Source organism: Ictalurus punctatus, chromosome 3, assembly GCF_001660625.3.
Source record: "Ictalurus punctatus breed USDA103 chromosome 3, Coco_2.0, whole genome shotgun sequence".
NCBI classification, from domain to species: Eukaryota; Metazoa; Chordata; class Actinopteri; order Siluriformes; family Ictaluridae; genus Ictalurus; species Ictalurus punctatus.
The window spans coordinates 22,556,204-22,583,451 of record NC_030418.2 but is presented as its reverse complement, the minus strand read 5'-3'; the positions used below and the strand labels follow the sequence as shown (position 1 = coordinate 22,583,451).

Genomic DNA, 27,248 nt, shown 5'->3' with positions numbered 1-27,248 from the left:
AAAATAGCACAATAACTGATCCAAACTTGAAGATGGCTAATAAGCAAGGAGCGAAAGTTGCCAGGTGCGTGATGTTAACGCCGAATTGGTTTCCTTTGAAGCTTTCACAGGGTTTGTTTTCAGGTTAATTACATGCATGCTAAATATATCAAAATCCCCGTTGAAATACAATTAGTGACTCATATCAAACACTATAATTAACTCTTTATCATCAAGATATACTAGAATGTAAAATACACAGAAATGCCTAACACATTGTAAAGCTCTCAGTAAGCAGTGGGCTCTCCACACCGACAGACATACACCTCTTCATTGCTTTGTCAGCATTCCTTTAACTGTATGCACCAGCAGCAGCAATACTACTACTGCTACTACTACTGTTACTACTACTACGACTAGTGCTACTGCTGCTACTACTACTACTACTACGACTAGTGCTACTGCTACTACTACAACTACTACTACTGCTACTACTACTACTAGTGCTACTGCTACTACTACTACTACTACTATGACTAGTGCTACTGCTACTACTACTGCTACTACTACTACTACTACTACTACTACTACTACTACTACTACTACTACTAATAATAATAATAATAATAATAATAATAATAATAATAATAGATTAAGTGGGTGCACGGTGGCTTAGTGGTTAGCACATTCACCTCACACTGCCATGAGACTAGGGTTCGCCAGGGCTTGATTCCCGCTGCTGCCCTGTGTGTGCAGAGTTTGCATTTTCTCCCTGTACTGTGAGGATTTCCTCCAGGTACTCTGGTTTCCTCCCCCAGTGCAAGTTATACATGGTAGGCTGATTGGCATCTCCTAAGTGTCCGTAGTGTGTGAGTGTGTATGTGATTGTGCCCTGTGATGGATTGGCACCCTGTCCAGTGTGTACCCCGCCTTGTGCCCGATGCTCCCTGGTATAGGCTCCAGGTTCCCCGTGACCCTTAAGCATAAGCGGCATAGAAGATGGATGGATGGATGGATGGATGGATAATAAATTAAGCTGAATGAGTCTTTTACTGAAGGTGCACTGCTGTTTGACCATTAGGGCAAGAAGGGGATGTGATAGTCCAGGATGGATAATAGTTTGCTTAGTGTCCTCCTTTCTACAACCATCTCAAAACTATCTGGGCCATCCCAGGACAGAGCCAGCCTTCTTTAATAGTTTGTTGAGATTCCTTGCTTCTCTGGCTCTAATGCTAGCCCACAGCATATTGACACAAAGAAGACAGCACTTAAAGATAGACTATAAGGTACATAACTAGACGATAGATACAAAAGATAATGGCACTACTTTCCTTAGAAAGGAAAGGGACCGTTTAGTACCATTTTCTCTGATAGTGGATGTCTGCAGACATATACAGTAGCACAGAGCACAGGTCTACAGCAATTTAGTACTGGAGACAGACCAATATCAAACAATATTTTTAATAGGCCTAGGTGTGAATGCAAATCATATGGTAGTGGCGAATGGGTGATGGTAAAAAGCCTTACACATTTACAAAGAAAGAAACCATGAGGGACTTATTCGCAAACCTCGGCTCAGCTACAGCACTGTTTCACCACCAGAGGACACTCATACTATGTCTAAAACTCTATCGCTTTCAAAAGTACTCCTTTCTTTCATTTCTACTTTTACATGTAAGCTACTTCCCCACATGAGGTTCGTGTTGTGCACGTTTTCTTTTTATCGATATGAATGAAATAAAAGGGGTGTCACTATTAGGCATCATGGTTTACTCACGCCGAAAAACCGATTCGTCTGATCTAGAAGTTTCTCTAGAGTAAGCCCATGTCACTTCCGGATAAAATCAAGAAAGGAGACGTTTACTGTCATGCAGAGAGTGACAGATTCTTGAAACTGTATTCATCTATAGCCTACAACTTTCACACCGCATTCCTGGCTGTACACTATGCACTTTAGTCTAGTGTTATTGTACTGTGTGTTTGTCTTTGATGCTGTGGTTATACACCTGTTGGGTGGAGCAGGGGAAGAGCCTAAGCTGATGCAAACAGATGTGCTGCCCTACAGCAGTGTCTGAGCATTTACCTCCACACGGTTTAGGTCTTGCGATGGACTTTTTATAACCGAAACGTATTCGACAAGTGGGGTCATGGGGTCTAAATGCAACATTATGCCGGAAGCGTATTTACATTCTTTAAAAAGGAGGATTTAATCAAACCGGATTGTTTGTTTTGAGTAGTTTGAATACTGCAGTTCTGTGTAAACTTCCACACGCGACACACTGCACTGCGTCGTTCTTTTCAGGTCGTCGTCTCTTTACTTTTTTCCTAATGGATCGCTTAAAGGTAGTTTTGCAATATTTCCAGTCGAATTCCGAGTCCATTTCTAATGGTATATGCGTGCTGCTGGCTCTGGTAGCGGTGAAACTCTACACGAGCTTTGATTTCAACTGCCCTTGTCTGCCGCAGTACAATAAAATGTACGCACTCGGTGTGATGTTTGTTCCTCCGGTTATTCTCTTCTTACTCGGAATTTTGGTTAATCGGCATACTGGAGTGATGATGGAGGAATTGGCCAGACCTACAGGCAGGAGGGCCAAAAATCCAGCTGTTGTGAAGTAAGCCTTCTCTTTGTTATTAAATTACCTGAATCAAATGATGAAACTTTAATGGAGGGAATGTTGTTTCTCATGCAAGTCTATTTTATAAAACTGTGTCAGTCCAATAGTCTATTTCCATTCCTGTTTTGGGTTTAAACAAGCAACTCTCCTATAGGTATTTGTTTTCAGCTATGATGCAGCGGGCCATGTTAGCTCCCATGGTGTGGATCCTGGTATCTTTACTGGATGGGAAGTGTTTCATTTGTGCCTTCAGCATGAGCGTGGACCCTAAACACTTTAGCGGGTTTCCTAATGACACTGGTCTGGATCTGATCAGGATCATGGCTAAAGTGCCCTGCAAGGAAGACAGCATCTTCAAAGACAGTACTTTCCGGAAAGCTGTCTCACGCTATGTGCGCTGTTACTCTCAAGTAAGTGGATTTTTCCCCTTTTTTTTGTTTTTGTTTTTTTTACAAAGTATTTTCTTCCCATTACTCTTTGGACTGAAGAGTAATGATCTGATGGAATAGTAATATATTGTACCCTGAAAGGGTTTATAGACTAAGTTTGGTAAAAACAACTGATTTGAAGGATTTGTCTGATGATGATGATGATATAAATATTAGTCATTGCGTCTGCTTTCTTTCAGGCAATAGGTTGGTCCATCCTTCTCTGCCTTATTTTTCTGGGTGCAGTGGCTCGAGTCAGTAAACCATGCTTCAATCATGCCGCCTTTCTTCAGACACGCTACTGGAGCAATTACTTGGACGTTGAGGCAAAGCTTTTTGATGAGACTTGTGTACATCATGCCAGAGAGTTTGCCAAAAAATGTGTAGTGCATTTCTTTGAGAGTATTGATGATGATGGGGTTCTCAGGATGCCACTATCCCCCAACCTCAGATTTAAGAAAAGCCATGATGAGAATGAAGAAGAAGATGAGCGTCTCCATGGTGTGACCAGGAAGGATCAGGTGGATCACTTGCTCCAAACCTGGTTCCAATGCAAACCTGAGCTGGATGTCACCAAGATGGTGTATAGGCCCACTAAATGTATTACTTGGGAAGACCCTAATGGACATATACTTTACTCAGATGTATGAAGTGACAGTAAAATAATATAAATAGTGCATATATTTGAAGGATCAAATGTAAGATAGAAAGCTTATAAAATTGAAAGAATGTAAATGTAAGGCAACCTGTATTAGATTTTAAATGAATTTAGCTCTTAATTGTATGGACTCCTGTTGAAAGGGAATTTTCACAGTCATCCCAGACAACTAAGTTCCTGTAAAACATTTATCTTAAAAGTGAAATATTTTTATATTTGTTTATATTTTTAAAACTTAAAAATGTTCCACAAAACTTCGAGTAAAGCTTTGATATTATGCTACCTCTTTATTACAACAGTTGTAAAAAAAAAACAAAAGAAGAAGAAAAGAAAAAATGTATGTTAAAGATATTGCATAAAGATATAGAAAAAAAGAATTTTCTACATCTGACAATTGCCTGACAATTGTATGTACTAGAAAGTTTGCACCAGACTTTCAGACAGTCAAGTTACTGTAGAAACCTTGCATGTGGAGATTTGCCTGTGCCAGGACTGGATTTGTTTCATTTTGCATGGCTCTCCCCCACACACATTACTCAGCAGTGACATGCATATGAATATGATGCAAATGTAGAGATTCATATGTCAGTAAACACAATAAAGAGATTTTAACGTCTACTGATCTTGACATCAGTGGTTTCCTTGTGCTGCATGCAGCAGATAGATTATTACTGATAATAGTCATTTGCTTGATCTTTTACCTGTCACAATATTTAATGATTTAAATCAAATCTGAGCTGATATCAAAGTCGATGTTGACAAATATTGCCAGATATTCGCATATGTTTAAATAACTCAGTAAGGCGAAAATTACATTGAGGACGTAAGGAGTGGCCAAAGTTCAGCACTTCAGCACGGCTACGTCCCAAACCACATGCTAGCCTCCCAAATAGCATGGCAAAACTGTAGGCCAGCTGACGTAATGTTCTGACATAAGCCTCCATTCTGCTGTTTGGGACGAAGCCGAGGTGTGCGCTCCTGCCAGTGCAAAGGCGACTCCTCACTCGTACGTGCAAAGAGAATCGGTTCATCTGTTCTGGTAAATAATGATTTATTTATTTATTTATTTGCTAAGAACTGAACAGAGATCATAGGATTAAAGAACTCGTATTTATTTATTTATTTTAACCAATTATTGATTTCAAATTATTGACGCTGCTACGCGTTTGTGTGTTTTCCTCACTTGTCACCAGTTTCCAAACGGAATCCTCTCAACATGGATAAGTTTCGGATGATGTTCCAGTTCTTACAAGCTAACCAGGAGTCTTTTATGAACGGAATATGTGGTATCATGGCCCTGGCGAGCGCACAGCTTTACTCCACGTTTGAGTTCACCTGTCCGTGTCTGCCGGAGTATAATTACGCGTACGCTATCGGGATTATGATCGTTCCTCCACTATGGTTCTTCATGCTCGGCTACGTGCTGAATAATAACATCTCGGTGCTGACTGAGGAATGGAAGAGGCCCATAGGTCAGCGGCAGAAGGAGCCCTCTGTGCTGCGCTACATGCTGTGTTCCATGACCCAGCGCGCGCTCATCGCTCCCTCCGTGTGGATCGCCGTCACGCTCATGGATGGCAAGAGCTTCATATGCGCCTACAGCGCCAAGGTCGATCTGAGCCAGTTCTTAAACAAAAGCAGCGTGTTTATGCCTGATAAAGATCTGGAGAGAATACTGGCGACAATTCCCTGCAAAAATATCTTCGACGCGAATTATGTCATCAACAGGGAGGCAGCATCCAGGTATATTCGGGTTATGTCGCAGGTAATTTGGAACGCGCGTGCACACACACACACACAAGTAGTTATATCATACACTTTCTATCAAACTGTCATTCAAAGTGTTGTGTGATAATTTATGACCCTCTGTGCTTCCCTGACTGGCAGGTCTGTAGGGGTGGTGAGGGGGTAACCCTATGGAGTTTATCAGCTGGTCAATCTGGCTCCTTTGTGTCTAGGGGTGTTGTGGAGAGGTGTGTGTTGGGGGGAATAGCCCCCCTCCCAACAAAAGGTGTTTATGTTAATGAGTTTGGTTTTTGGTGGGGTGAAATACGTCTGAAAAGAAATAATGCTTTTAATATGGGGATGTGTTTGTGTTACTTTGTGGCGTTATTTCGTTTGTGTAAACACATTGCTAGAAAAGCAAGCTGTTTGAATGTGTACATATATGAGTAGAATATTTGTTTTGTGAAATAAATGAAAATAATTGTTGATTATGTTTTTAGGGATCCCGGTTTATGTTTGAATAAAAAGTTTAGGAGTTAAAGCGTCTTTAAAAAAAGAAAAAAGAAAAAAAAAAGAATCTGTTTAAAATAATCGTTTGTATTACATACATTCTAAACACAAACCTTTAGGATGTAAAAATGGTTAAAAGAGCTGTTTAAAAAGAATAGCGCATATTACATGACTTCTAAACAAAGATCCTTACGAGGTAAAAATGTTAAAGTGCTGGTTAAAAGATGTTTAAACTAGGAGATAAGTTCTTTCCAGAGATGTCTTCCAATCGCTGTGTTAAGCAGTAATGAAGTTAAACTGAGACACCTCACTCTCGCTAAACCCCGCCCAGACATACGTGTTTTCAGACACGCCCCTCTCTCTCTCTCTCTCTCTCTCTCTCTCTCTCTCTCTCTCTCTCTCTAAACACACCCATACACGTGTTTTCATCGTAGCCAGTACGTTCTGTCAAAATGTCAATCACGGCGGTAGAACTAGAGGGCTAATTATGGTTTGTGTTTTTCCTGACCGACAGTTCCGTAGGTACACTTAATTTATGGCCGGGGGTGGTGGGGGTAACCCTATCCACTGTAGCAGTGGGTCATTTTGGCACCTGTATGTCTGGGTTGTGTCAGAAAAACATTGAAAAACATTTACTGAAATAAAAACCCCTGAAACAGTCAATCATCAATGTGGCCAAAGAAATGTAAAAAATGTTTTTACATATATTCTAAACATAAACTTTAGGAGGTAAAACGTTTAAAAGTGCTGTTTAAAAGAATCGTGCGTTTTGTTTCAACTATAAATAAGATTTTGGAAAATGGTTCGCCAATGAGGATACTTACACAGAACTGCCGTTAAATACATATGATTTTGTCTATGCTTTGACATCCCATGTCCCCACTGGCTGACAGTCAAGTCGTGTACATTTAGGCCCTCTGTAACACTGTTTGATCTGAATGTGTGATCTTTCCTGGCAGCTGTCTGTCTGTGTGTGAGAGAGACGTGTGATTTCTGGGGGTTTTGCTGACCAGAATGCTTACAAATGTGTATATGTTAACTAATTAAGGAGAGAGTCGTGCGTCTCAGTGCTTAAATAATGGTTAAAAAGTTGTAGTTGAAACACAGAAGAATCTCTGCAACTTTCTGTTACAATGTCTGCTCAGAGAAATCCTAATACCCCTAGAGGAATGCTGTGTATTCACCAACAAGAGGATCTGTTGAAATGAGAGAGGGCCTGACTTCTGCTCCAAGAAAAAAAAAACCCAAGATGTTAGTTTGGCAATTTATTCATGAAGATATTGTAAAGACGTTGTTGTTTAACCCTGAGCAGGGCGTCAACAACTCCAAAGATCGTGTCTTAAGGCCGAGGGTTTTTTTTAGGAGGTAGAAAGACATGTAAAGATGATGTTTTAAAAGAAATGGGTGTTTTGTCCATAATGGTAAAAAAAGAAAAAAATGGTTGTACGGCAATGTGAAATAAATTGGTGGAGACATACTGAGTACATTTCTGTTCCACAGTCTCTAAGGATCCCCACCCTTAATGTATTGTGAAAAATGTACACACCCCCCGTGACTACATTGGTTAAGGTTTAAACATTTTTATTTTGTGATGGCAGAAAGACAAAACTGTTGTACATTTGGTATCTGGTCATTTTAGAATTAGACCCCAACTGTCAAATATGTTTGACATAGAATGTGAATTGCTTTGTCAGGCAAAGAGCATGATATACAGCCGTATACTTGGTCAGAGGATTTAGGAATTTTTTAAAGAAAGGTTAGTTGTTTTTGTTCTTTAATCATAGCTTCAGTTTGTATACTTACTTTGGTTAGTGTCTTAAACTGTTTTATTAGGTGGTGACAGCTTTGGTTAACAGGGAATGATGATAGGTGAAGATTAAGTTCATATGCATGTACAAAATAAAACTGTCTATATCTATATTTGTCTGCAATGTATCTGTTTAAGCACTACTTTAATAGCAATTAATAGCCCATTAACTAATTCATAGACCCCCTTTCTACCTTTTCAACTTCGTTATACGTGTTTCTTTTCAAGCATTGTGTGCAGAAATTGCAAATCATTAATCTGAAGGTTAAGGGATCCTTAGACTTTTGCTTCTTCAGCATCAACAAAGTCTAAACAAAGACTAAACTCAGAAACAATATAACTGTCTGGTTGTGATCAGAATAAAAAGCAAAGTGAAAGGTGACTTCACTCCCAAAGCGCTAAATGAGATTTCTCTATGTTCTTTATGACCTTCCTACAGTATATGACATTAAGTCCTAGTTTCCAGCCATCATTACAGCACGGGAGAGGAAATCTTTGTTCATCAGATGTGTGATATACATCTAGACAATCTGATAACGAACTACACACAACATTCATGTTGAGAAAATTCAGCTTGCTCTTTGTTCCAAAATAACATTGGACCAGATCCATAGTTTACATCATCTGCCCACACGTATTTAATCTGTATTACGAGTACTGAACAAGTTAGAGGAAGAGAACGTGTAGCTTTACTGTTCATTGGAACTTTATTGTTTATTTGGATCCGTCTTGATTCATTTTCATATTCAGATTTTTTTTTTAAAAATTCATTTCATTATGATTTTTTATGAAGTACCTTCAACCTAAGAGAGTCTGGCATCTAACATAACGTATGAATGTAGGAACATGGACTTTCACCATGCAGTCCACCGGCACTCTAGTTGAAAAGCAAGTCAAACATGTCAAATCTTCAAAGATCAGGCAGTTCCGGAGTAAGGAAAATAAAAACACATTACCTATTTAGATTATATCTATGATTAAATTCACATTCAGAAGTTTACACAAACGAAATAACGCCACAAAGTAACTCAAACACACCCCACCAAAAAACAAACTCATTAACATAAACACCTTTTGTTGGGAGGGGGGCTATTCCCCCCAACACACACCTCTCCACAACACCCCCAGACACAAAGGAGCCAGATTGACCAGTTGATAAACTCCATAGGGTTACCCCCTCACCACCCCTACAGACCTGCCAGTCAGGGAAGCACAGAGGGTCATAAATTATCACACACAACACTTTGACAGTTTGACAGAAAGTGTATGATATAACTACTCACACACACACACACACACACACACACTTTAAACAATAAAATCTTAATTAGACCCACCCCAGATTCCATGTAATTCACACACCTTGTTTTTATTTGATTTGTATTTGATGCACTATGAAATGTTTATGGTTTGGCATATAAAATGTACACGAATATACCCAAATATGTGAATTTTAACATCTACAGCTAAACTGAGATACATGTCAAATCTGCATGTCAAACTGGATTTTCCAAATTTATTTTAAACCTTCGTGCCATTTTATTGAGTTGTTTGTTCGGTTGTTTATTTATTGCTAATATCTCAGCACAGTAGTTCCCATATGTGGAGCTCGACTGTGGGCATGTCAGCCTTAATATGATATGAAATCATACACAACCATGGTTGCTAGTTAGTAGTCTACCTGTTAGGGTGCACTTCACCCAAAACTCAGCTTGTGCTTGTTTTGGAGCCTACTGACTATAATGTAACTGTGGTTGAACATGTGGACTTTTACAACATTTGAACCCTGTGTGGTATTAAACAAAGAGAAAAACAAACAAACAAACAAACAAACAAAACAAAAAAACAACAACAACAACAACAACAACAACTACCAGGAGCTACTAGACTATGCTGAATATGGATGAATACAAAGACTATGAGTAAAGCATACTTAAATTTCAATAGAGCAAGTATACTGTCTCAGAAGCAAAGTCTCACACACTCTCACACACTCTCACACACTCCAGCCAAACATGTAAATGTTCACAGGACACTCCAAGATGTTTGGGATGTCTGTAAGCAAAGATAGAGTATAGCTGCATTCCACCTAATAGATTTTCCTAGTGGAGTATACTCATACAATAAAATAATGTTTCAGGGGTTTATAAGGACTCGTTGGATAATTAAGGGGTTGCACACAGAACAATGTAAGGATTCCCCTTAGGGGCTAGCAAAGAACCTTTACAACTAATTCGACATGACGTTACTTAGGTTACTGGCATCTGGTGGTCATTTTCAATAATGTCAGCAATTTTGCATGAAAAGCACAGAAAATGTCAAAATGAAAACACAAAGTACATTCATACATTAATAATCTAGAGCAAACAGATTCTTATGTTATAATACATAATGGTTAAAAATAAAGTAAACACAAAAACTGATAGCCTATGTGCACATGTTTTCACTCACCATGTTTTACCTGACCACAAAAGAACACGTTACCAGGACTGAAGGATATCTCCTGCTGAAAAATCCTGCTTGGTCTGACCAATTACCAGCAGCCAAACACAGGCCAAGCTGGTCAGATTAGTAGGCCAGTTTTGCCAGCTGGTAAGTGCTTTTAGAAAGGAAACAGTTTATGAATTCCAGATAAGATGGTCTACCAGCTTATGTGTTTTGGCAACTGGTAACTGGTCAAACCAAGCTCGATTTTTTTATGGCTCACCAGCTAACGTTAGTCACAATTATGTTTCCTTTAAAAAAATGAGCAAAATGGGCCACCATTAGACAACATTTTGTGCAAGCAAAGTTTATATTTATTCAAGCTAGTCCATATTTATTAATGCGTGCAATCGTATTAATTCAGTTTTAATCGGCATGCCACATCAAGGATACCTGAGCTTGACAAGTGATGATATAGAAACATCTTCTCTTCGTTTCCTCAGGCCTGTGGATGGGCATTTCTGATGGCAACAACTTTTGTGGCCTTCCTGATAAGAGCAATCCGACCTTGTTTCACTCAAGCCGTCTTCCTGAAAACCAAATACTGGTCCCATTACATCGATACAGAACGCAGGCTCTTCGATGACACGTGCAAAGAGCATGCCAAAAGTTTTGCCAAGATCTGCATTCAACAATATTTTGAGAGCATCAGTGGTGAAATGGTGTTTCACAATCTGCCAGCGAAGGAAAAGGATGGAAAAGAGAAAGGTAACGATGAAGAAAAGCCAGTGAGTGAAGAAGAAAAGCTCCTAGGCATCCGTGAAATGGAGGACATGAATAAAGTTCTGTGGAACTGGCATACCTGTAAACCCGCACTTAGCCTTCATAAATATGTAAAAGATGAAAGCACTAATGAGAAGTCAAATACTCCAGTACACACTAATGGTTATCACAGGCCGAAGTCCATGAATGAATCTGCGGCGTATTATTCCAAGGTCTGACCTTAAAGAATAGATAACATTTACAATTTATGCAGCTAATTAATGTTATGCATACACCTAAATCTAACCCTAACCTATACATCAGTAACAAAAAGGAAGCTTCTTTTTATTTAAATAAAAGTTGCAGTTTTTGTTTAAAAAAAAAAAAAAAAAAAAAAAAGAAATGAAAGGGGAAAAAAGCTTGTTCACTAATTGGGAAAATGACAACACAATGTTGTATTGGATCACTGTTTATGGATTTTTGGAATATTTACACAGTGGCTGATGATGGGAGTTTGAAGTTTGTGTGAAAGAAACTTGAGGTGAATCTGCCTATCACATGGCGAGAGTGGGAATGTTAAATAGGCCTGCATTTTCACCAACAGGGGGTGCTGTTTTACGATATTGACGGGTTTTAAATCATACATTAAATTCAAAGAAGGCTGGAGAAGCGGATGGTTAAAAAAAAAACCTTGCCAACTTCCTTTGCCATCTTCCTAGTTGGAAAACGAGCTCGTTGTGTGTGCAGTCTGGATTAGAACAAATATGAGTTACATTTAACCTTATTAGTTTTTGATTTACACAGATTTTACACAGGCAGGAATTCCGTCGTTTCGCCCTGCAGCCTCTTGTCGTTCTGCGAGTTCCTCCTGACCACATGTTTTGAATACTTGTGTTTTCCACTGGGTTAGAAACTAGTCACCGGTCTGAATCACAGGCTACTGCTGCTAAAAGCAGACATATGAAAGACTATTTTCTCACTTTCATTTTCATTTGGGTGCTGGTTCATAGAGATTAAAACACAAATAGTGTGGTTTTCTGCATGACTTCATTCAGTTCAGCCTGTTATTCTGTTGAAAACCTCTTGGATCTTTGAAAAAGTTAGCCGTGGAACATAGGTTTGTATGACTTTTTTTCCCCCCTCATTAATGTTACTCTGTTTTTTCTGCACATGGCTATACAAACTCTTATTTTAACTATGGTAGTTTGAGGTTAGTCTTTATATCTTATATCTGTTGTATTACATAACTCTTAGTGAAACCTGAGCTGGATACAGCAATGCTCAGAACAAAGAAATAGTCAAGTAATATGCATAGCAAAGTAATGCAAATAAAAATGTCATGTTTTTTCTTCTACTGCTGGATTCTTATTTCAGTAATAGTTTTAAAGCGTCACTATACCGCTTGCTCTTATTCTTAGATGCTCCATCTGATGGCGTCGGCACTACCCGCCTATTGTCTTGTAGATTTTTTTCTTAAAAGCCCACTCTTGGTGCTTTTAAGTCATCAGTGTCCTTGCTTGCCTTAGTTACAACTTGTCTAGAGTGGTTAATTGAGAACGTATAGACCATTCCGATTCAAAGATATTCCCACTGTGTATTTCTTCCATTACAGGAGCTTGCAGAGTTTAGTCCAAAGATCAGTTTTTAAGGCAATAATCCTTCAAAATCCTTCATCATCAGCACACAACCATGAAAAGGTAGGACCAAACACGAAGTAGGATTACATGGCTGCATTTATTGCCGAAAATTTTAAATTTGCTGCTCTTTTCTTTAAGAGTAAGGATGTAGTGATCTTCAATGGGCTGATAGCCCTGGGGACAGTGGCTAGTCAAACAGCATACAACATATTTGCCTTCGAATGCCCATGTTCTGCTCAGAGAAATTATCTTTATGGGTTAGCTGCTATTGGCATACCTGCCCTAACTTTCTTTTTAATTGGAGTAATGTTCAGCCATAGCACCTGGGACTGAGGTTAGTCTACAATTCTCTGGGTCTGCATCTTATCTGGGTTAGCTAGCTGGATGCTGTCTCCAATCACAGTAGGGATGAGTGATGTTAACCTAGACGCTCACCTGAGTCGATAACATCACTTTAGCATACAGTTCGCGGTAATGTTAGACATTCCCACTACCTTTTTGAAAGTTAATGATAACGTCGCATTACAGCTATTCACCATGATGTAAAACAAAATGGGTTAACCATAACTACTTTTAGCAAGTGACAAGACAAGGCAAGCTGTAGTAATTAGCATCAGGAGGATGGGGTAGAGCAGAGTTTCTTCATGTATTCGGTAATTATTATTTATTTTTATATATATATATATATATATATAAAAATAAATAATATATATATATATATATATATATATATATATATATATATATATATTATTTATTTTTATATATATATATATATATATATATATATATATATATATAAAAATAAATAATATATATATATATATATACACACACATTAAATTATTATATATAATAATTAAATATAATTAATATATATACACACACACATGTATATTATATATATATATATATATATATATATATATATATATATATATAAAAATAAATAGTAATAAAATACATGGCAATATTTATATATGATTTAATCATTTATTTTATTAAATATAAAAAAATCTAAGCGGTGTGCATTATAGCTGACACCAAGATGAACACTTTACAGTTGGTTATATGACTGTAAGTCATTCCCTTCGAATGCTATTGAAGTTAGAAACGTGTATAACAATGTAACTTTAGAGACGCTCCCTTAATTTCCGCATTTCTGCGAATATCGAACGTCCTACTTCAAACCAACTTTACGCCAGTTACATTCAGCTTTTTTCTCCACAAAATGACGTAAGTGACTCAAAGTAACGGTTCTCACCAACTTCCCCATTTTAGTTTCTGTTACAAAGTTGCATTAGTTTGTAATATTCAAAACACAGCGTCTTATTATCAGCTACATCAAACACTGCTTGCTAGACCAATCCAGTAAAGCAGTAATCCAGTTTAGCGTTTTTACTTCCAGAGTTGAATCGCCGTGTAGTCCATCGTCTCGGGATAAGAATAAGTGTGTGCTGTGAAGTAGTAAGCTACATGTGACTTATCTGTTTCCCTCTGACTCTGTGGACTGAGGCGGAGAACATTACTGGTCATTTCCTGGAGCACAGCCTACTCTAAAAGGCCATTTTCCTTTTTATTATTATTATTATTATTTTTTACCTCTCCATGGAAACGGATGTGCTGGAGCAGAATTTAGCCTACACGACGTGTAACACACCCGTCCTCTCTCACTCCGCTCGCTCTTTATCGCACATTCTCCACAAAATAGCACAATAACTGATCCAAACTTGAAGGTGGCTAATAAGCAAGGCGCGAAAGTTGCCAGGTGCGTGATGTTAACGCCGAATTGGTTTCCTTTGAAGGTTTCTCAGGGTTTGTTTTTCAGGTTAATTACATGCATGCTAAATATATCAAAATCCCCGTTGAAATACCATTAGTGACTCATATCAAACACTATAATTAACTCTTTATCATCAAGATATACTAGAATGTAAAATACACAGAAATGCCTAACACACTGTAAAACTCTCAGTAAGCAGTGGGCTCTCCACACCGACAGACATACACCTCTTCATTGCTTTGTCAGCATTCCTTTAACTGTATGCACCAGCAGCAGCAATACTACTACTGCTACTACTACTGTTACTACTACTACTACTACGACTAGTGCTACTGCTACTACTACAACTACTACTACTGCTACTACTACTACTAGTGCTACTGCTACTACTACTACTACTATGACTAGTGCTACTGCTACTACTACTACTAGTGCTGCTGCTGCTACTACTACTACTACTACTACTACTACTACTACTACTACTACTACTAATAATAATAATAATAATAATAATAATAATAATAGATTAAGTGGGTGCACGGTGGCTTAGTGGTTAGCACATTCACCTCACACTGCCATGAGACTAGGGTTCGCCAGGGCTTGATTCCCGCTGCTGCCCTGTGTGTGCAGAGTTTGCATTTTCTCCCTGTACTGCGAGGATTTCCTCCAGGTACTCTGGTTTCCTCCCCCAGTGCAAGTTATACATGGTAGGCTGATTGGCATCTCCTAAGTGTCCGTAGTGTGCAAGTGTGTATGTGATTGTGCCCTGTGATGGATTGGCACCCTGTCCAGTGTGTACCCCGCCTTGTGCCCGATGCTCCCTGGTATAGGCTCCAGGTTCCCCATGACCCTTAAGCATAAGCGGCATAGAAGATGGATGGATGGATGGATGGATAATAAATTAAGCTGAATGAGTCTTTTACTGAAGGTGCACTGCTGTTTGACCATTAGGGCAAGAAGGGGATGTGATAGTCCAGGATGGATAATAGTTTGCTTAGTGTCCTCCTTTCTACAACCATCTCAAAACTATCTGGGCCATCCCAGGACAGAGCCAGCCTTCTTTAATAGTTTGCTGAGATTCCTTGCTTCTCTGGCCCTAATACTAGCCTACAGCATATTGACACAAAGAAGACAGCACTTAAAGATAGACTATAAGGTATATAACTAAACGATAGATACAAAAGATAATGGCACTACTTTCCTTAGAAAGGAAAGGGACCGTTTAGTACCATTTTCTCTGATAGTGGATGTCTGCAGACATATACAGTAGCACAGAGCACAGGTCTACAGCAATTTAGTACTGGAGACAGACCAATATCAAACAATATTTTTAATAGGCCTAGGTGTGAATGCAAATCATATGGTAGTGGCGAATGGGTGATGGTAAAAAGCCTTACACATTTACAAAGAAAGAAACCATGAGGGACTTATTCGCAAACCTCGGCTCAGCTACAGCACTGTTTCACCACCAGAGGACACTCATACTATGTCTAAAACTCTATCGCTTTCAAAAGTACTCCTTTCTTTCATTTCTACTTTTACATGTAAGCTACTTCCCCACATGAGGTTCGTGTTGTGCACGTTTTCTTTTTATCGATATGAATGAAATAAAAGGGGTGTCACTATTAGGCATCATGGTTTACTCACGCCGAAAAACCGATTCGTCTGATCTAGAAGTTTCTCTAGAGTAAGCCCATGTCACTTCTGGATAAAATCAAGAAAGGAGACGTTTACTGTCATGCAGAGAGTGACAGATTCTTGAAACTGTATTCATCTATAGCCTACAACTTTCACACCGCATTCCTGGCTGTACACTATGCACTTTAGTCTAGTGTTATTGTACTGTGTGTTTGTCTTTGATGCTGTGGTTATACACCTGTTGGGTGGAGCAGGGGAAGAGCCTAAGCTGATGCAAACAGATGTGCTGCCCTACAGCAGTGTCTGAGCATTTACCTCCACACGGTTTAGTTATTGCGATGCACTTTTTAATAACCGAAACGTATTCGACAAGTGGGGTCATGGGGTCTAAATGCAACATTATGACGGAAGCGTATTTACATTCTTTAAAAAGAAGGATTTAATCAAACCGGATTGTTTGTTTTGAGTAGTTTGAATACTGCAGTTCTGTGTAAACTTCCACACGCGACACACTGCACTGCGTCGTTCTTTTCAGGTCGTCGTCTCTTAACTTTTTTCCTAATGGATCGCTTAAAGGTAGTTTTGCAATATTTCCAGTCGAATTCCGAGTCCATTTCTAATGGTATATGCGTGCTGCTGGCTCTGGTAGCGGTGAAACTCTACACGAGCTTTGATTTCAACTGCCCTTGTCTGCCGCAGTACAATAAAATGTACGCACTCGGTGTGATGTTTGTTCCTCCGGTTATTCTCTTCTTACTCGGAATTTTGGTTAATCGGCATACTGGAGTGATGATGGAGGAATTGGCCAGACCTACAGGCAGGAGGGCCAAAAATCCAGCTGTTGTGAAGTAAGCCTTCTCTTTGTTATTAAATTACCTGAATCAAATGATGAAACTTTAATGGAGGGAATGTTGTTTCTCATGCAAGTCTATTTTATAAAACTGTGTCAGTCCAGTAGTCTATTTCCATTCCTGTTTTGGGTTTAAACAAGCAACTCTCCTATAGGTATTTGTTTTCAGCTATGATGCAGCGGGCCATGTTAGCTCCCATGGTGTGGATCCTGGTATCTTTACTGGATGGGAAGTGTTTCATTTGTGCCTTCAGCATGAGCGTGGACCCTAAACACTTCAGCGGGTTTCCTAATGACACTGGTCTGGATCTGATCAGGATCATGGCTAAAGTGCCCTGCAAGGAAGACAGCATCTTCAAAGACAGTACTTTCCGGAAAGGTGTCTCACGCTATGTGCGCTGTTACTCTCAAGTAAGTGGACTTTTCCCTTTTTTTTTGTTTTTGTTTTTTTTACAAAGTATTTTCTTCCCATTACTCTTTGGACTGAAGAGTAATGATCTGATGGAATAGTAATATATTGTACCCTGAAAGGGTTTATAGACTAAGTTTGGTAAAAACAACTGATTTGTCTGATGATGATGATGATGTAAATATTAGTCATTGCGTCTGCTTTCTTTCAGGCAATAGGTTGGTCCATCCTTCTCTGCCTTATTTTTCTGGGTGCAGTGGCTCGAGTCAGTAAACCATGCTTCAATCATGCCGCCTTTCTTCAGACACGCTACTGGAGCAATTACTTGGACGTTGAGGCAAAGCTTTTTGATGAGACTTGTGTACATCATGCCAGAGAGTTTGCCAAAAAATGTGTAGTGCATTTCTTTGAGAGTATTGATGATGATGGGGTTCTCAGGATGCCACTATCCCCCAACCTCAGATTTAAGAAAAGCCATGATGAGAATGAAGAAGAAGATGAGTGTCTCCATGGTGTGACCAGGAAGGATCAGGTGGATCACTTGCTCCAAACCTGGTTCCAATGCAAACCTGAGCTGGATGTCACCAAGATGGTGTATAGGCCCACTAAATGTATTACTTGGGAAGACCCTAATGGACATATACTTTACTCAGATGTATGAAGTGACAGTAAAATAATATAAATAGTGCATATATTTGAAGGATCAAATGTAAGATAGAAAGCTTATAAAATTGAAAGAATGTAAATGTAAGGCAACCTGTATTAGATTTTAAATGAATTTAGCTCTTAATTGTATGGACTCCTGTTGAAAGGGAATTTTCACAGTCATCCCAGACAACTACGTTCCTGTAAAACATTTATCTTAAAAGTGAAATATTTTTATATTTGTTTATATTTTTAAAACTTAAAAATGTTCCACAAAACTTCGAGTAAAGCTTTGATATTATGCTACCTCTTTATTACAACAGTTGTAAAAAAAAAAACAAAAGAAGAAGAAAAGAAAAAATGTATGTTAAAGATATTGCATAAAGATATAGAAAAAAAGAATTTTCTACATCTGACAATTGCCTGACAATTGTATGTACTAGAAAGTTTGCACCAGACTTTCAGACAGTCAAGTTACTGTAGAAACCTTGCATGTGGAGATTTGCCTGTGCCAGGACTGGATTTGTTTCATTTTGCATGGCTCTCCCCCACACACATTACTCAGCAGTGACATGCATATGAATATGATGCAAATGTAGAGATTCATATGTCAGTAAACACAATAAAGAGATTTTAACGTCTACTGATCTTGACATCAGTGGTTTCCTTGTGCTGCATGCAGCAGATAGATTATTACTGATAATAGTCATTTGCTTGATCTTTTACCTGTCACAATATTTAATGATTTAAATCAAATCTGAGCTGATATCAAAGTCGATGTTGACAAATATTGCCAGATATTCGCATATGTTTAAATAACTCAGTAAGGCGAAAATTACATTGAGGACGTAAGGAGTGGCCAAAGTTCAGCACTTCAGCACGGCTACGTCCCAAACCACATGCTAGCCTCCCAAATAGCATGGCAAAACTGTAGGCCAGCTGACGTAATGTTCTGACATAAGCCTCCATTCTGCTGTTTGGGACGAAGCCGAGGTGTGCGCTCCTGCCAGTGCAAAGGCGACTCCTCACTCGTACGTGCAAAGAGAATCGGTTCATCTGTTCTGGTAAATAATGATTTATTTATTTATTTATTTGCTAAGAACTGAACAGAGATCATAGGATTAAAGAACTCGTATTTATTTATTTATTTTAACCAATTATTGATTTCAAATTATTGACGCTGCTACGCGTTTGTGTGTTTTCCTCACTTGTCACCAGTTTCCAAACGGAATCCTCTCAACATGGATAAGTTTCGGATGATGTTCCAGTTCTTACAAGCTAACCAGGAGTCTTTTATGAACGGAATATGTGGTATCATGGCCCTGGCGAGCGCACAGCTTTACTCCACGTTTGAGTTCACCTGTCCGTGTCTGCCGGAGTATAATTACGCGTACGCTATCGGGATTATGATCGTTCCTCCACTATGGTTCTTCATGCTCGGCTACGTGCTGAATAATAACATCTCGGTGCTGACTGAGGAATGGAAGAGGCCCATAGGTCAGCGGCAGAAGGAGCCCTCTGTGCTGCGCTACATGCTGTGTTCCATGACCCAGCGCGCGCTCATCGCTCCCTCCGTGTGGATCGCCGTCACGCTCATGGATGGCAAGAGCTTCATATGCGCCTACAGCGCCAAGGTCGATCTGAGCCAGTTCTTAAACAAAAGCAGCGTGTTTATGCCTGATAAAGATCTGGAGAGAATACTGGCGACAATTCCCTGCAAAAATATCTTCGACGCGAATTATGTCATCAACAGGGAGGCAGCATCCAGGTATATTCGGGTTATGTCGCAGGTAATTTGGAACGCGCGTGCACACACACACACACAAGTAGTTATATCATACACTTTCTATCAAACTGTCATTCAAAGTGTTGTGTGATAATTTATGACCCTCTGTGCTTCCCTGACTGGCAGGTCTGTAGGGGTGGTGAGGGGGTAACCCTATGGAGTTTATCAGCTGGTCAATCTGGCTCCTTTGTGTCTAGGGGTGTTGTGGAGAGGTGTGTGTTGGGGGGAATAGCCCCCCTCCCAACAAAAGGTGTTTATGTTAATGAGTTTGGTTTTTGGTGGGGTGAAATACGTCTGAAAAGAAATAATGCTTTTAATATGGGGATGTGTTTGTGTTACTTTGTGGCGTTATTTCGTTTGTGTAAACACATTGCTAGAAAAGCAAGCTGTTTGAATGTGTACATATATGAGTAGAATATTTGTTTTGTGAAATAAATGAAAATAATTGTTGATTATGTTTTTAGGGATCCCGGTTTATGTTTGAATAAAAAGTTTAGGAGTTAAAGCGTCTTTAAAAAAAGAAAAAAGAAAAAAAAAAGAATCTGTTTAAAATAATCGTTTGTATTACATACATTCTAAACACAAACCTTTAGGATGTAAAAATGGTTAAAAGAGCTGTTTAAAAAGAATAGCGCATATTACATGACTTCTAAAGAAAGATCCTTACGAGGTAAAAATGTTAAAGTGCTGGTTAAAAGATGTTTAAACTAGGAGATAAGTTCTTTCCAGAGATGTCTTCCAATCGCTGTGTTAAGCAGTAATGAAGTTAAACTGAGACACCTCACTCTCGCTAAACCCCGCCCAGACATACGTGTTTTCAGACACGCCCCCCTCTCTCTCTCTCTCTCTCTCTCAACACACCCATACACGTGTTTTCATCGTAGCCAGTACGTTCTGTCAAAATGTCAATCACGGCGGTAGAACTAGAGGGCTAATTATGGTTTGTGTTTTTCCTGACCGACAGTTCCGTAGGTACACTTAATTTATGGCCGGGGGTGGTGGGGGTAACCCTATCCACTGTAGCAGTGGGTCATTTTGGCACCTGTATGTCTGTTGTGTCAGAAAAACATTGAAAAACATTTACTGAAATAAAAACCCCTGAAACAGTCAATCATCAATGTGGCCAAAGAAATGTAAAAAATGTTTTTACATATATTCTAAACATAAACTTTAGGAGGTAAAACGTTTAAAAGTGCTGTTTAAAAGAATCGTGCGTTTTGTTTCAACTATAAATAAGATTTTGGAAAATGGTTCGCCAATGAGGATACTTACACAGAACTGCCGTTAAATACATATGATTTTGTCTATGCTTTGACATCCCATGTCCCCACTGGCTGACAGTCAAGTCATGTACATTTAGGCCCTCTGTAACACTGTTTGATCTGAATGTGTGATCTTTCCTGGCAGCTGTCTGTCTGTGTGTGAGAGAGACGTGTGATTTCTGGGGGTTTTGCTGACCAGAATGCTTACAAATGTGTATATGTTAACTAATTAAGGAGAGAGTCGTGCGTCTCAGTGCTTAAATAATGGTTAAAAAGTTGTAGTTGAAACACAGAAGAATCTCTGCAACTTTCTGTTACAATGTCTGCTCAGAGAAATCCTAATACCCCTAGAGGAATGCTGTGTATTCACCAACAAGAGGATCTGTTGAAATGAGAGAGGGCCTGACTTCTGCTCCAAGAAAAAAAAAACCCAAGATGTTAGTTTGGCAATTTATTCATGAAGATATTGTAAAGACGTTGTTGTTTAACCCTGAGCAGGGCGTCAACAACTCCAAAGATCGTGTCTTAAGGCCGAGGGTTTTTTTTAGGAGGTAGAAAGACATGTAAAGATGATGTTTTAAAAGAAATGGGTGTTTTGTCCATAATGGTAAAAAAAGAAAAAAATGGTTGTACGGCAATGTGAAATAAATTGGTGGAGACATACTGAGTACATTTCTGTTCCACAGTCTCTAAGGATCCCCACCATTAATGTATTGTGAAAAATGTACACACCCCCCGTGACTACATTGGTTAAGGTTTAAACATTTTTATTTTGTGATGGCAGAAAGACAAAACTGTTGTACATTTGGTATCTGGTCATTTTAGAATTAGACCCCAACTGTCAAATATGTTTTGACATAGAATGTGAATTGCTTTGTCAGGCAAAGAGCATGATATACAGCCGTATACTTGGTCAGAGGATTTAGGAATTTTTTAAAGAAAGGTTAGTTGTTTTTGTTCTTTAATCATAGCTTCAGTTTGTATACTTACTTTGGTTAGTGTCTTAAACTGTTTTATTAGGTGGTGACAGCTTTGGTTAACAGGGAATGATGATAGGTGAAGATTAAGTTCATATGCATGTACAAAATAAAACTGTCTATATCTATATTTGTCTGCAATGTATCTGTTTAAGCACTACTTTAATAGCAATTAATAGCCCATTAACTAATTCATAGACCCCCTTTCTACCTTTTCAACTTCGTTATACGTGTTTCTTTTCAAGCATTGTGTGCAGAAATTGCAAATCATTAATCTGAAGGTTAAGGGATCCTTAGACTTTTGCTTCTTCAGCATCAACAAAGTCTAAACAAAGACTAAACTCAGAAACAATATAACTGTCTGGTTGTGATCAGAATAAAAAGCAAAGTGAAAGGTGACTTCACTCCCAAAGCGCTAAATGAGATTTCTCTATGTTCTTTATGACCTTCCTACAGTATATGACATTAAGTCCTAGTTTCCAGCCATCATTACAGCACGGGAGAGGAAATCTTTGTTCATCAGATGTGTGATATACATCTAGACAATCTGATAACGAACTACACACAACATTCATGTTGAGAAAATTCAGCTTGCTCTTTGTTCCAAAATAACATTGGACCAGATCCATAGTTTACATCATCTGCCCACACGTATTTAATCTGTATTACGAGTACTGAACAAGTTAGAGGAAGAGAACGTGTAGCTTTACTGTTCATTGGAACTTTATTGTTTATTTGGATCCGTCTTGATTCATTTTCATATTCAGATTTTTTTTTAAAAAATTCATTTCATTATGATTTTTTATGAAGTACCTTCAACCTAAGAGAGTCTGGCATCTAACATAACGTATGAATGTAGGAACATGGACTTTCACCATGCAGTCCACCGGCACTCTAGTTGAAAAGCAAGTCAAACATGTCAAATCTTCAAAGATCAGGCAGTTCCGGAGTAAGGAAAATAAAAACACATTACCTATTTAGATTATATCTATGATTAAATTCACATTCAGAAGTTTACACAAACGAAATAACGCCACAAAGTAACTCAAACACACCCCACCAAAAAACAAACTCATTAACATAAACACCTTTTGTTGGGAGGGGGGCTATTCCCCCCAACACCCCCAGACACAAAGGAGCCAGATTGACCAGCTGATAAACTCCATAGGGTTACCCCCTCACCACCCCTACAGACCTGCCAGTCAGGGAAGCACAGAGGGTCATAAATTATCACACACAACACTGACAGTTTGACAGAAAGTGTATGATATAACTACTCACACACACACACACACACACACACACACACACACACACACACACTTTAAACAATAAAATCTTAATTAGACCCACCCCAGATTCCATGTAATTCACACACCTTGTTTTTATTTGATTTGTATTTGATGCACTATGAAATGTTTATGGTTTGGCATATAAAATGTACACGAATATACCCAAATATGCGAATTTTAACATCTACAGCTAAACTGAGATACATGTCAAATCTGCATGTCAAATTGGATTTTCCAAATTTATTTTAAACCTTCGTGCCATTTTATTGAGTTGTTTGTTCGGTTGTTTATTTATTGCTAATATCTCAGCACAGTAGTTCCCATATGTGGAGCTCGACTGTGGGCATGTCAGCCTTAATATGATATGAAATCATACACAACCATGGTTGCTAGTTAGTAGTCTACCTGTTAGGGTGCACTTCACCCAAAACTCAGCTTGTGCTTGTTTTGGAGCCTACTGACTATAATGTAACTGTGGTTGAACATGTGGACTTTTACAACATTTGAACCCTGTGTGGTATTAAACAAAGAGAAAAACAAACAAACAAACAAACAAACAAAAAAAAAAAACAACAACAACAACAACAACTACCAGGAGCTACTAGACTATGCTGAATATGGATGAATACAAAGACTATGAGTAAAGCATACTTAAATTTCAATAGAGCAAGTATACTGTCTCAGAAGCAAAGTCTCACACACTCTCACACACTCTCACACACTCCAGCCAAACATGTAAAGGTTCACAGGACACTCCAAGATGTTTGGGATGTCTGTAAGCAAAGATAGAGTATAGCTGCATTCCACCTAATTGATTTTCCTAGTGGAGTATAATCATACAATAAAATAATGTTTCAGAGGTTTATAAGGACTCGTTGGATAATTAAGGGGTTGCACACAGAACAATGTAAGGATTCCCCTTAGGGGCTAGCAAAGAACCTTTACAACTAATTCGACATGACGTTACTTAGGTTACTGGCATCTGGTGGTCATTTTCAATAATGTCAGCAATTTTGCATGAAAAGCACAGAAAATGTCAAAATGAAAACACAAAGTACATTCATACATTAATAATCTAGAGCAAACAGATTCTTATGTTATAATACATAATGGTTAAAAATAAAGTAAACACAAAAACTGCTAGCCTATGTGCACATGTTTTCACTCACCATGTTTTACCTGACCACAAAAGAACACGTTACCAGGACTGAAGGATATCTCCTGCTGAAAAATCCTGCTTGGTCTGACCAATTACCAGCAGCCAAACACAGGCCAAGCTGGTCAGATTAGTAGGCCAGTTTTGCCAGCTGGTAAGTGCTTTTAGAAAGGAAACAGTTTATGAATTCCAGATAAGATGGTCTACCAGCTTATGTGTTTTGGCAACTGGTAACTGGTCAAACCAAGCTCGATTTTTTTATGGCTCACCAGCTAACGTTAGTCACAATTATGTTTCCTTTAAAAAAATGAGCAAAATGGGCCACCATTAGACAACATTTTGTGCAAGCAAAGTTTATATTTATTCAAGCTAGTCCATATTTATTAATGCGTGCAATCGTATTAATTCAGTTTTAATCGGCATGCCACATCAAGGATACCTGAGCTTGACAAGTGATGATATAGAAACATCTTCTGTTCGTTTCCTCAGGCCTGTGGATGGGCATTTCTGATGGCAACAACTTTTGTGGCCTTCCTGATAAGAGCAATCCGACCTTGTTTCACTCAAGCCGTCTTCCTGAAAACCAAATACTGGTCCCATTACATCGATACAGAACGCAGGCTCTTCGATGACACGTGCAAAGAGCATGCCAAAAGTTTTGCCAAGATCTGCATTCAACAATATTTTGAGAGCATCAGTGGTGAAATGGTGTTTCACAATCTGCCAGCGAAGGAAAAGGATGGAAAAGAGAAAGGTAACGATGAAGAAAAGCCAGTGAGTGAAGAAGAAAAGCTCCTAGGCATCCGTGAAATGGAGGACATGAATAAAGTTCTGTGGAACTGGCATACCTGTAAACCCGCACTTAGCCTTCATAAATATGTAAAAGATGAAAGCACTAATGAGAAGTCAAATACTCCAGTACACATTAATGGTTATCACAGGCCGAAGTCCATGAATGAATCTGCGGCGTATTATTCCAAGGTCTGACCTTAAAGAATAGATAACATTTACAATTTATGCAGCTAATTAATGTTATGCATACACCTAAATCTAACCCTAACCTATACATCAGTAACAAAAAGGAAGCTTCTTTTTATTTAAATAAAAGTTGCAGTTTTTGTTTAAAAAAAAAAAAAAAAAAGAAATGAAAGGGGAAAAAAGCTTGTTCACTAATTGGGAAAATGACAACACAATGTTGTATTGGATCACTGTTTATGGATTTTTGGAATATTTACACAGTGGCTGATGATGGGAGTTTGAAGTTTGTGTGAAAGAAACTTGAGGTGAATCTGCCTATCACATGGCGAGACTGAGAATGTTAAATAGGCCTACATTTTCACCAACAGGGGGTGCTGTTTTACGATATTGACGGGTTTTAAATCATACATTAAATTCAAAGAAGGCTGGAGAAGCGGATGGTTAAAAAAAAAAAAACCTTGCCAACTTCCTTTGCCATCTTCCTAGTTGGAAAACGAGCTCGTTGTGTGTGCAGTCTGGATTAGAGCAAATATGAGTTACATTTAACCTTATTAGTTTTTGATTTACACAGATTTTACACAGGCAGGAATTCCGTCGTTTCGCCCTGCAGCCTCTTGTCGTTCTGGGAGTTCCTCCTGACCACATGTTTTGAATACTTGTGTTTTCCACTGGGTTAGAAACTAGTCACCGGTCTGAATCACAGGCTACTGCTGCTAAAAGCAGACATATAAAAGACTATTTTCTCACTTTCATTTTCATTTGGGTGCTGGTTCATAGAGATTAAAACACAAATAGTGTGGTTTTCTGCATGACTTCATTCAGTTCAGCCTGTTATTCTGTTGAAAACCTCTTGGATCTTTGAAAAAGTTAGCCGTGGAACATAGGTTTGTATGACTTTTTTTCCCCCCTCATTAATGTTACTCTGTTTTTTCTGCACATGGCTATACAAACTCTTATTTTAACTATGGTAGTTTGAGGTTAGTCTTTATATCTTATATCTGTTGTATTACATAACTCTTAGTGAAACCTGAGCTGGATACAGCAATGCTCAGAACAAAGAAATAGTCAAGTAATATGCATAGCAAAGTAATGCAAATAAAAATGTCATGTTTTTTCTTCTACTGCTGGATTCTTATTTCAGTAATAGTTTTAAAGCGTCACTATACCGCTTGCTCTTATTCTTAGATGCTCCATCTGATGGCGTCGGCACTACCCGCCTATTGTCTTGTAGATTTTTTTCTTAAAAGCCCACTCTTGGTGCTTTTAAGTCATCAGTGTCCTTGCTTGCCTTAGTTACAACTTGTCTAGAGTGGTTAATTGAGAACGTATAGACCATTCCGATTCAAAGATATTCCCACTGTGTATTTCTTCCATTACAGGAGCTTGCAGAGTTTAGTCCAAAGATCAGTTTTTAAGGCAATAATCCTTCAAAATCCTTCATCATCAGCACACAACCATGAAAAGGTAGGACCAAACACGAAGTAGGATTACATGGCTGCATTTATTGCCGAAAATTTTAAATTTGCTGCTCTTTTCTTTAAGAGTAAGGATGTAGTGATCTTCAATGGGCTGATAGCCCTGGGGACAGTGGCTAGTCAAACAGCATACAACATATTTGCCTTCGAATGCCCATGTTCTGCTCAGAGAAATTATCTTTATGGGTTAGCTGCTATTGGCATACCTGCCCTAACTTTCTTTTTAATTGGAGTAATGTTCAGCCATAGCACCTGGGACTGAGGTTAGTCTACAATTCTCTGGGTCTGCATCTTATCTGGGTTAGCTAGCTGGATGCTGTCTCCAATCACAGTAGGGATGAGTGATGTTAACCTAGACGCTCACCTGAGTCGATAACATCACTTTAGCATACAGTTCGCGGTAATGTTAGACATTCCCACTACCTTTTTGAAAGTTAATGATAACGTCG

General features: G+C 38.7%; 4 protein-coding genes across 6 annotated transcripts; all 4 read left to right on the top strand.

Moving 5' to 3' along the window:
- Nucleotides 1–607: 607 nt before the first annotated feature.
- LOC128632737 (calcium homeostasis modulator protein 3) lies at nt 608–4,301 on the top strand. The gene is made up of 3 exons (XM_053679773.1): nt 608–2,594; nt 2,752–3,007; nt 3,226–4,301. The coding sequence occupies exons 1-3, from the start codon at nt 2,308–2,310 to the stop codon at nt 3,673–3,675; spliced, it is 993 nt and encodes a 330-aa protein (XP_053535748.1). The 5' UTR covers nt 608–2,307; the 3' UTR covers nt 3,676–4,301.
- A 120-nt stretch (nt 4,302–4,421) lies between these two features.
- Nucleotides 4,422–12,608, top strand: LOC128632736 (calcium homeostasis modulator protein 1). 2 transcript variants are annotated; one of them, XR_008396312.1, is made up of 4 exons: nt 4,422–4,722; nt 4,877–5,448; nt 10,653–12,028; nt 12,524–12,608. XR_008396312.1 is itself a non-coding variant. In XM_053679769.1 (3 exons), exons 2-3 carry the CDS (start codon nt 4,900–4,902, stop codon nt 11,148–11,150), a joined length of 1,047 nt encoding a protein of 348 aa, XP_053535744.1. In that variant the 5' UTR covers nt 4,422–4,722; nt 4,877–4,899; the 3' UTR covers nt 11,151–12,265. The 2 variants fall into 2 exon arrangements, 1 of the variants encoding a protein (XP_053535744.1); XM_053679769.1 differs by lacking the exon at nt 12,524–12,608 and having other exon boundaries at nt 10,653–12,265.
- A 1,651-nt stretch (nt 12,609–14,259) lies between these two features.
- Nucleotides 14,260–18,516, top strand: calhm3 (calcium homeostasis modulator 3). Its single transcript, XM_017463612.3, has 3 exons — nt 14,260–16,817; nt 16,975–17,230; nt 17,440–18,516. Exons 1-3 carry the CDS (start codon nt 16,531–16,533, stop codon nt 17,887–17,889), a joined length of 993 nt encoding a protein of 330 aa, XP_017319101.1. The 5' UTR covers nt 14,260–16,530; the 3' UTR covers nt 17,890–18,516.
- A 116-nt stretch (nt 18,517–18,632) lies between these two features.
- Nucleotides 18,633–26,796, top strand: LOC128632735 (calcium homeostasis modulator protein 1). Of its 2 annotated transcripts, XR_008396311.1 has the most exons (4): nt 18,633–18,937; nt 19,092–19,663; nt 24,836–26,208; nt 26,704–26,796. XR_008396311.1 is itself a non-coding variant. In XM_053679768.1 (3 exons), exons 2-3 carry the CDS (start codon nt 19,115–19,117, stop codon nt 25,331–25,333), a joined length of 1,047 nt encoding a protein of 348 aa, XP_053535743.1. In that variant the 5' UTR covers nt 18,633–18,937; nt 19,092–19,114; the 3' UTR covers nt 25,334–26,445. The 2 variants fall into 2 exon arrangements, 1 of the variants encoding a protein (XP_053535743.1); XM_053679768.1 differs by lacking the exon at nt 26,704–26,796 and having other exon boundaries at nt 24,836–26,445.
- Nucleotides 26,797–27,248: the final 452 nt, after the last annotated feature.

Excerpts from the sequence above, each read along its gene's own strand:
- LOC128632735 (XM_053679768.1), top strand. The coding sequence starts at position 19,115 with ATGGATAAGTTTCGGATGATGTTCCAGTTCTTACAAGCTAACCAGGAG. Across the intron at positions 19,664-24,835 it reads ATATTCGGGTTATGTCGCAG|GCCTGTGGATGGGCATTTCT; the intron begins GTAATTTGGAAC and ends TCGTTTCCTCAG.
- LOC128632737 (XM_053679773.1), top strand. The coding sequence starts at position 2,308 with ATGGATCGCTTAAAGGTAGTTTTGCAATATTTCCAGTCGAATTCCGAG. Across the intron at positions 2,595-2,751 it reads AAAAATCCAGCTGTTGTGAA|GTATTTGTTTTCAGCTATGA; the intron begins GTAAGCCTTCTC and ends ACTCTCCTATAG. Across the intron at positions 3,008-3,225 it reads ATGTGCGCTGTTACTCTCAA|GCAATAGGTTGGTCCATCCT; the intron begins GTAAGTGGATTT and ends GCTTTCTTTCAG.
- calhm3 (XM_017463612.3), top strand. The coding sequence starts at position 16,531 with ATGGATCGCTTAAAGGTAGTTTTGCAATATTTCCAGTCGAATTCCGAG. Across the intron at positions 16,818-16,974 it reads AAAAATCCAGCTGTTGTGAA|GTATTTGTTTTCAGCTATGA; the intron begins GTAAGCCTTCTC and ends ACTCTCCTATAG. Across the intron at positions 17,231-17,439 it reads ATGTGCGCTGTTACTCTCAA|GCAATAGGTTGGTCCATCCT; the intron begins GTAAGTGGACTT and ends GCTTTCTTTCAG.
- LOC128632736 (XM_053679769.1), top strand. The coding sequence starts at position 4,900 with ATGGATAAGTTTCGGATGATGTTCCAGTTCTTACAAGCTAACCAGGAG. Across the intron at positions 5,449-10,652 it reads ATATTCGGGTTATGTCGCAG|GCCTGTGGATGGGCATTTCT; the intron begins GTAATTTGGAAC and ends TCGTTTCCTCAG.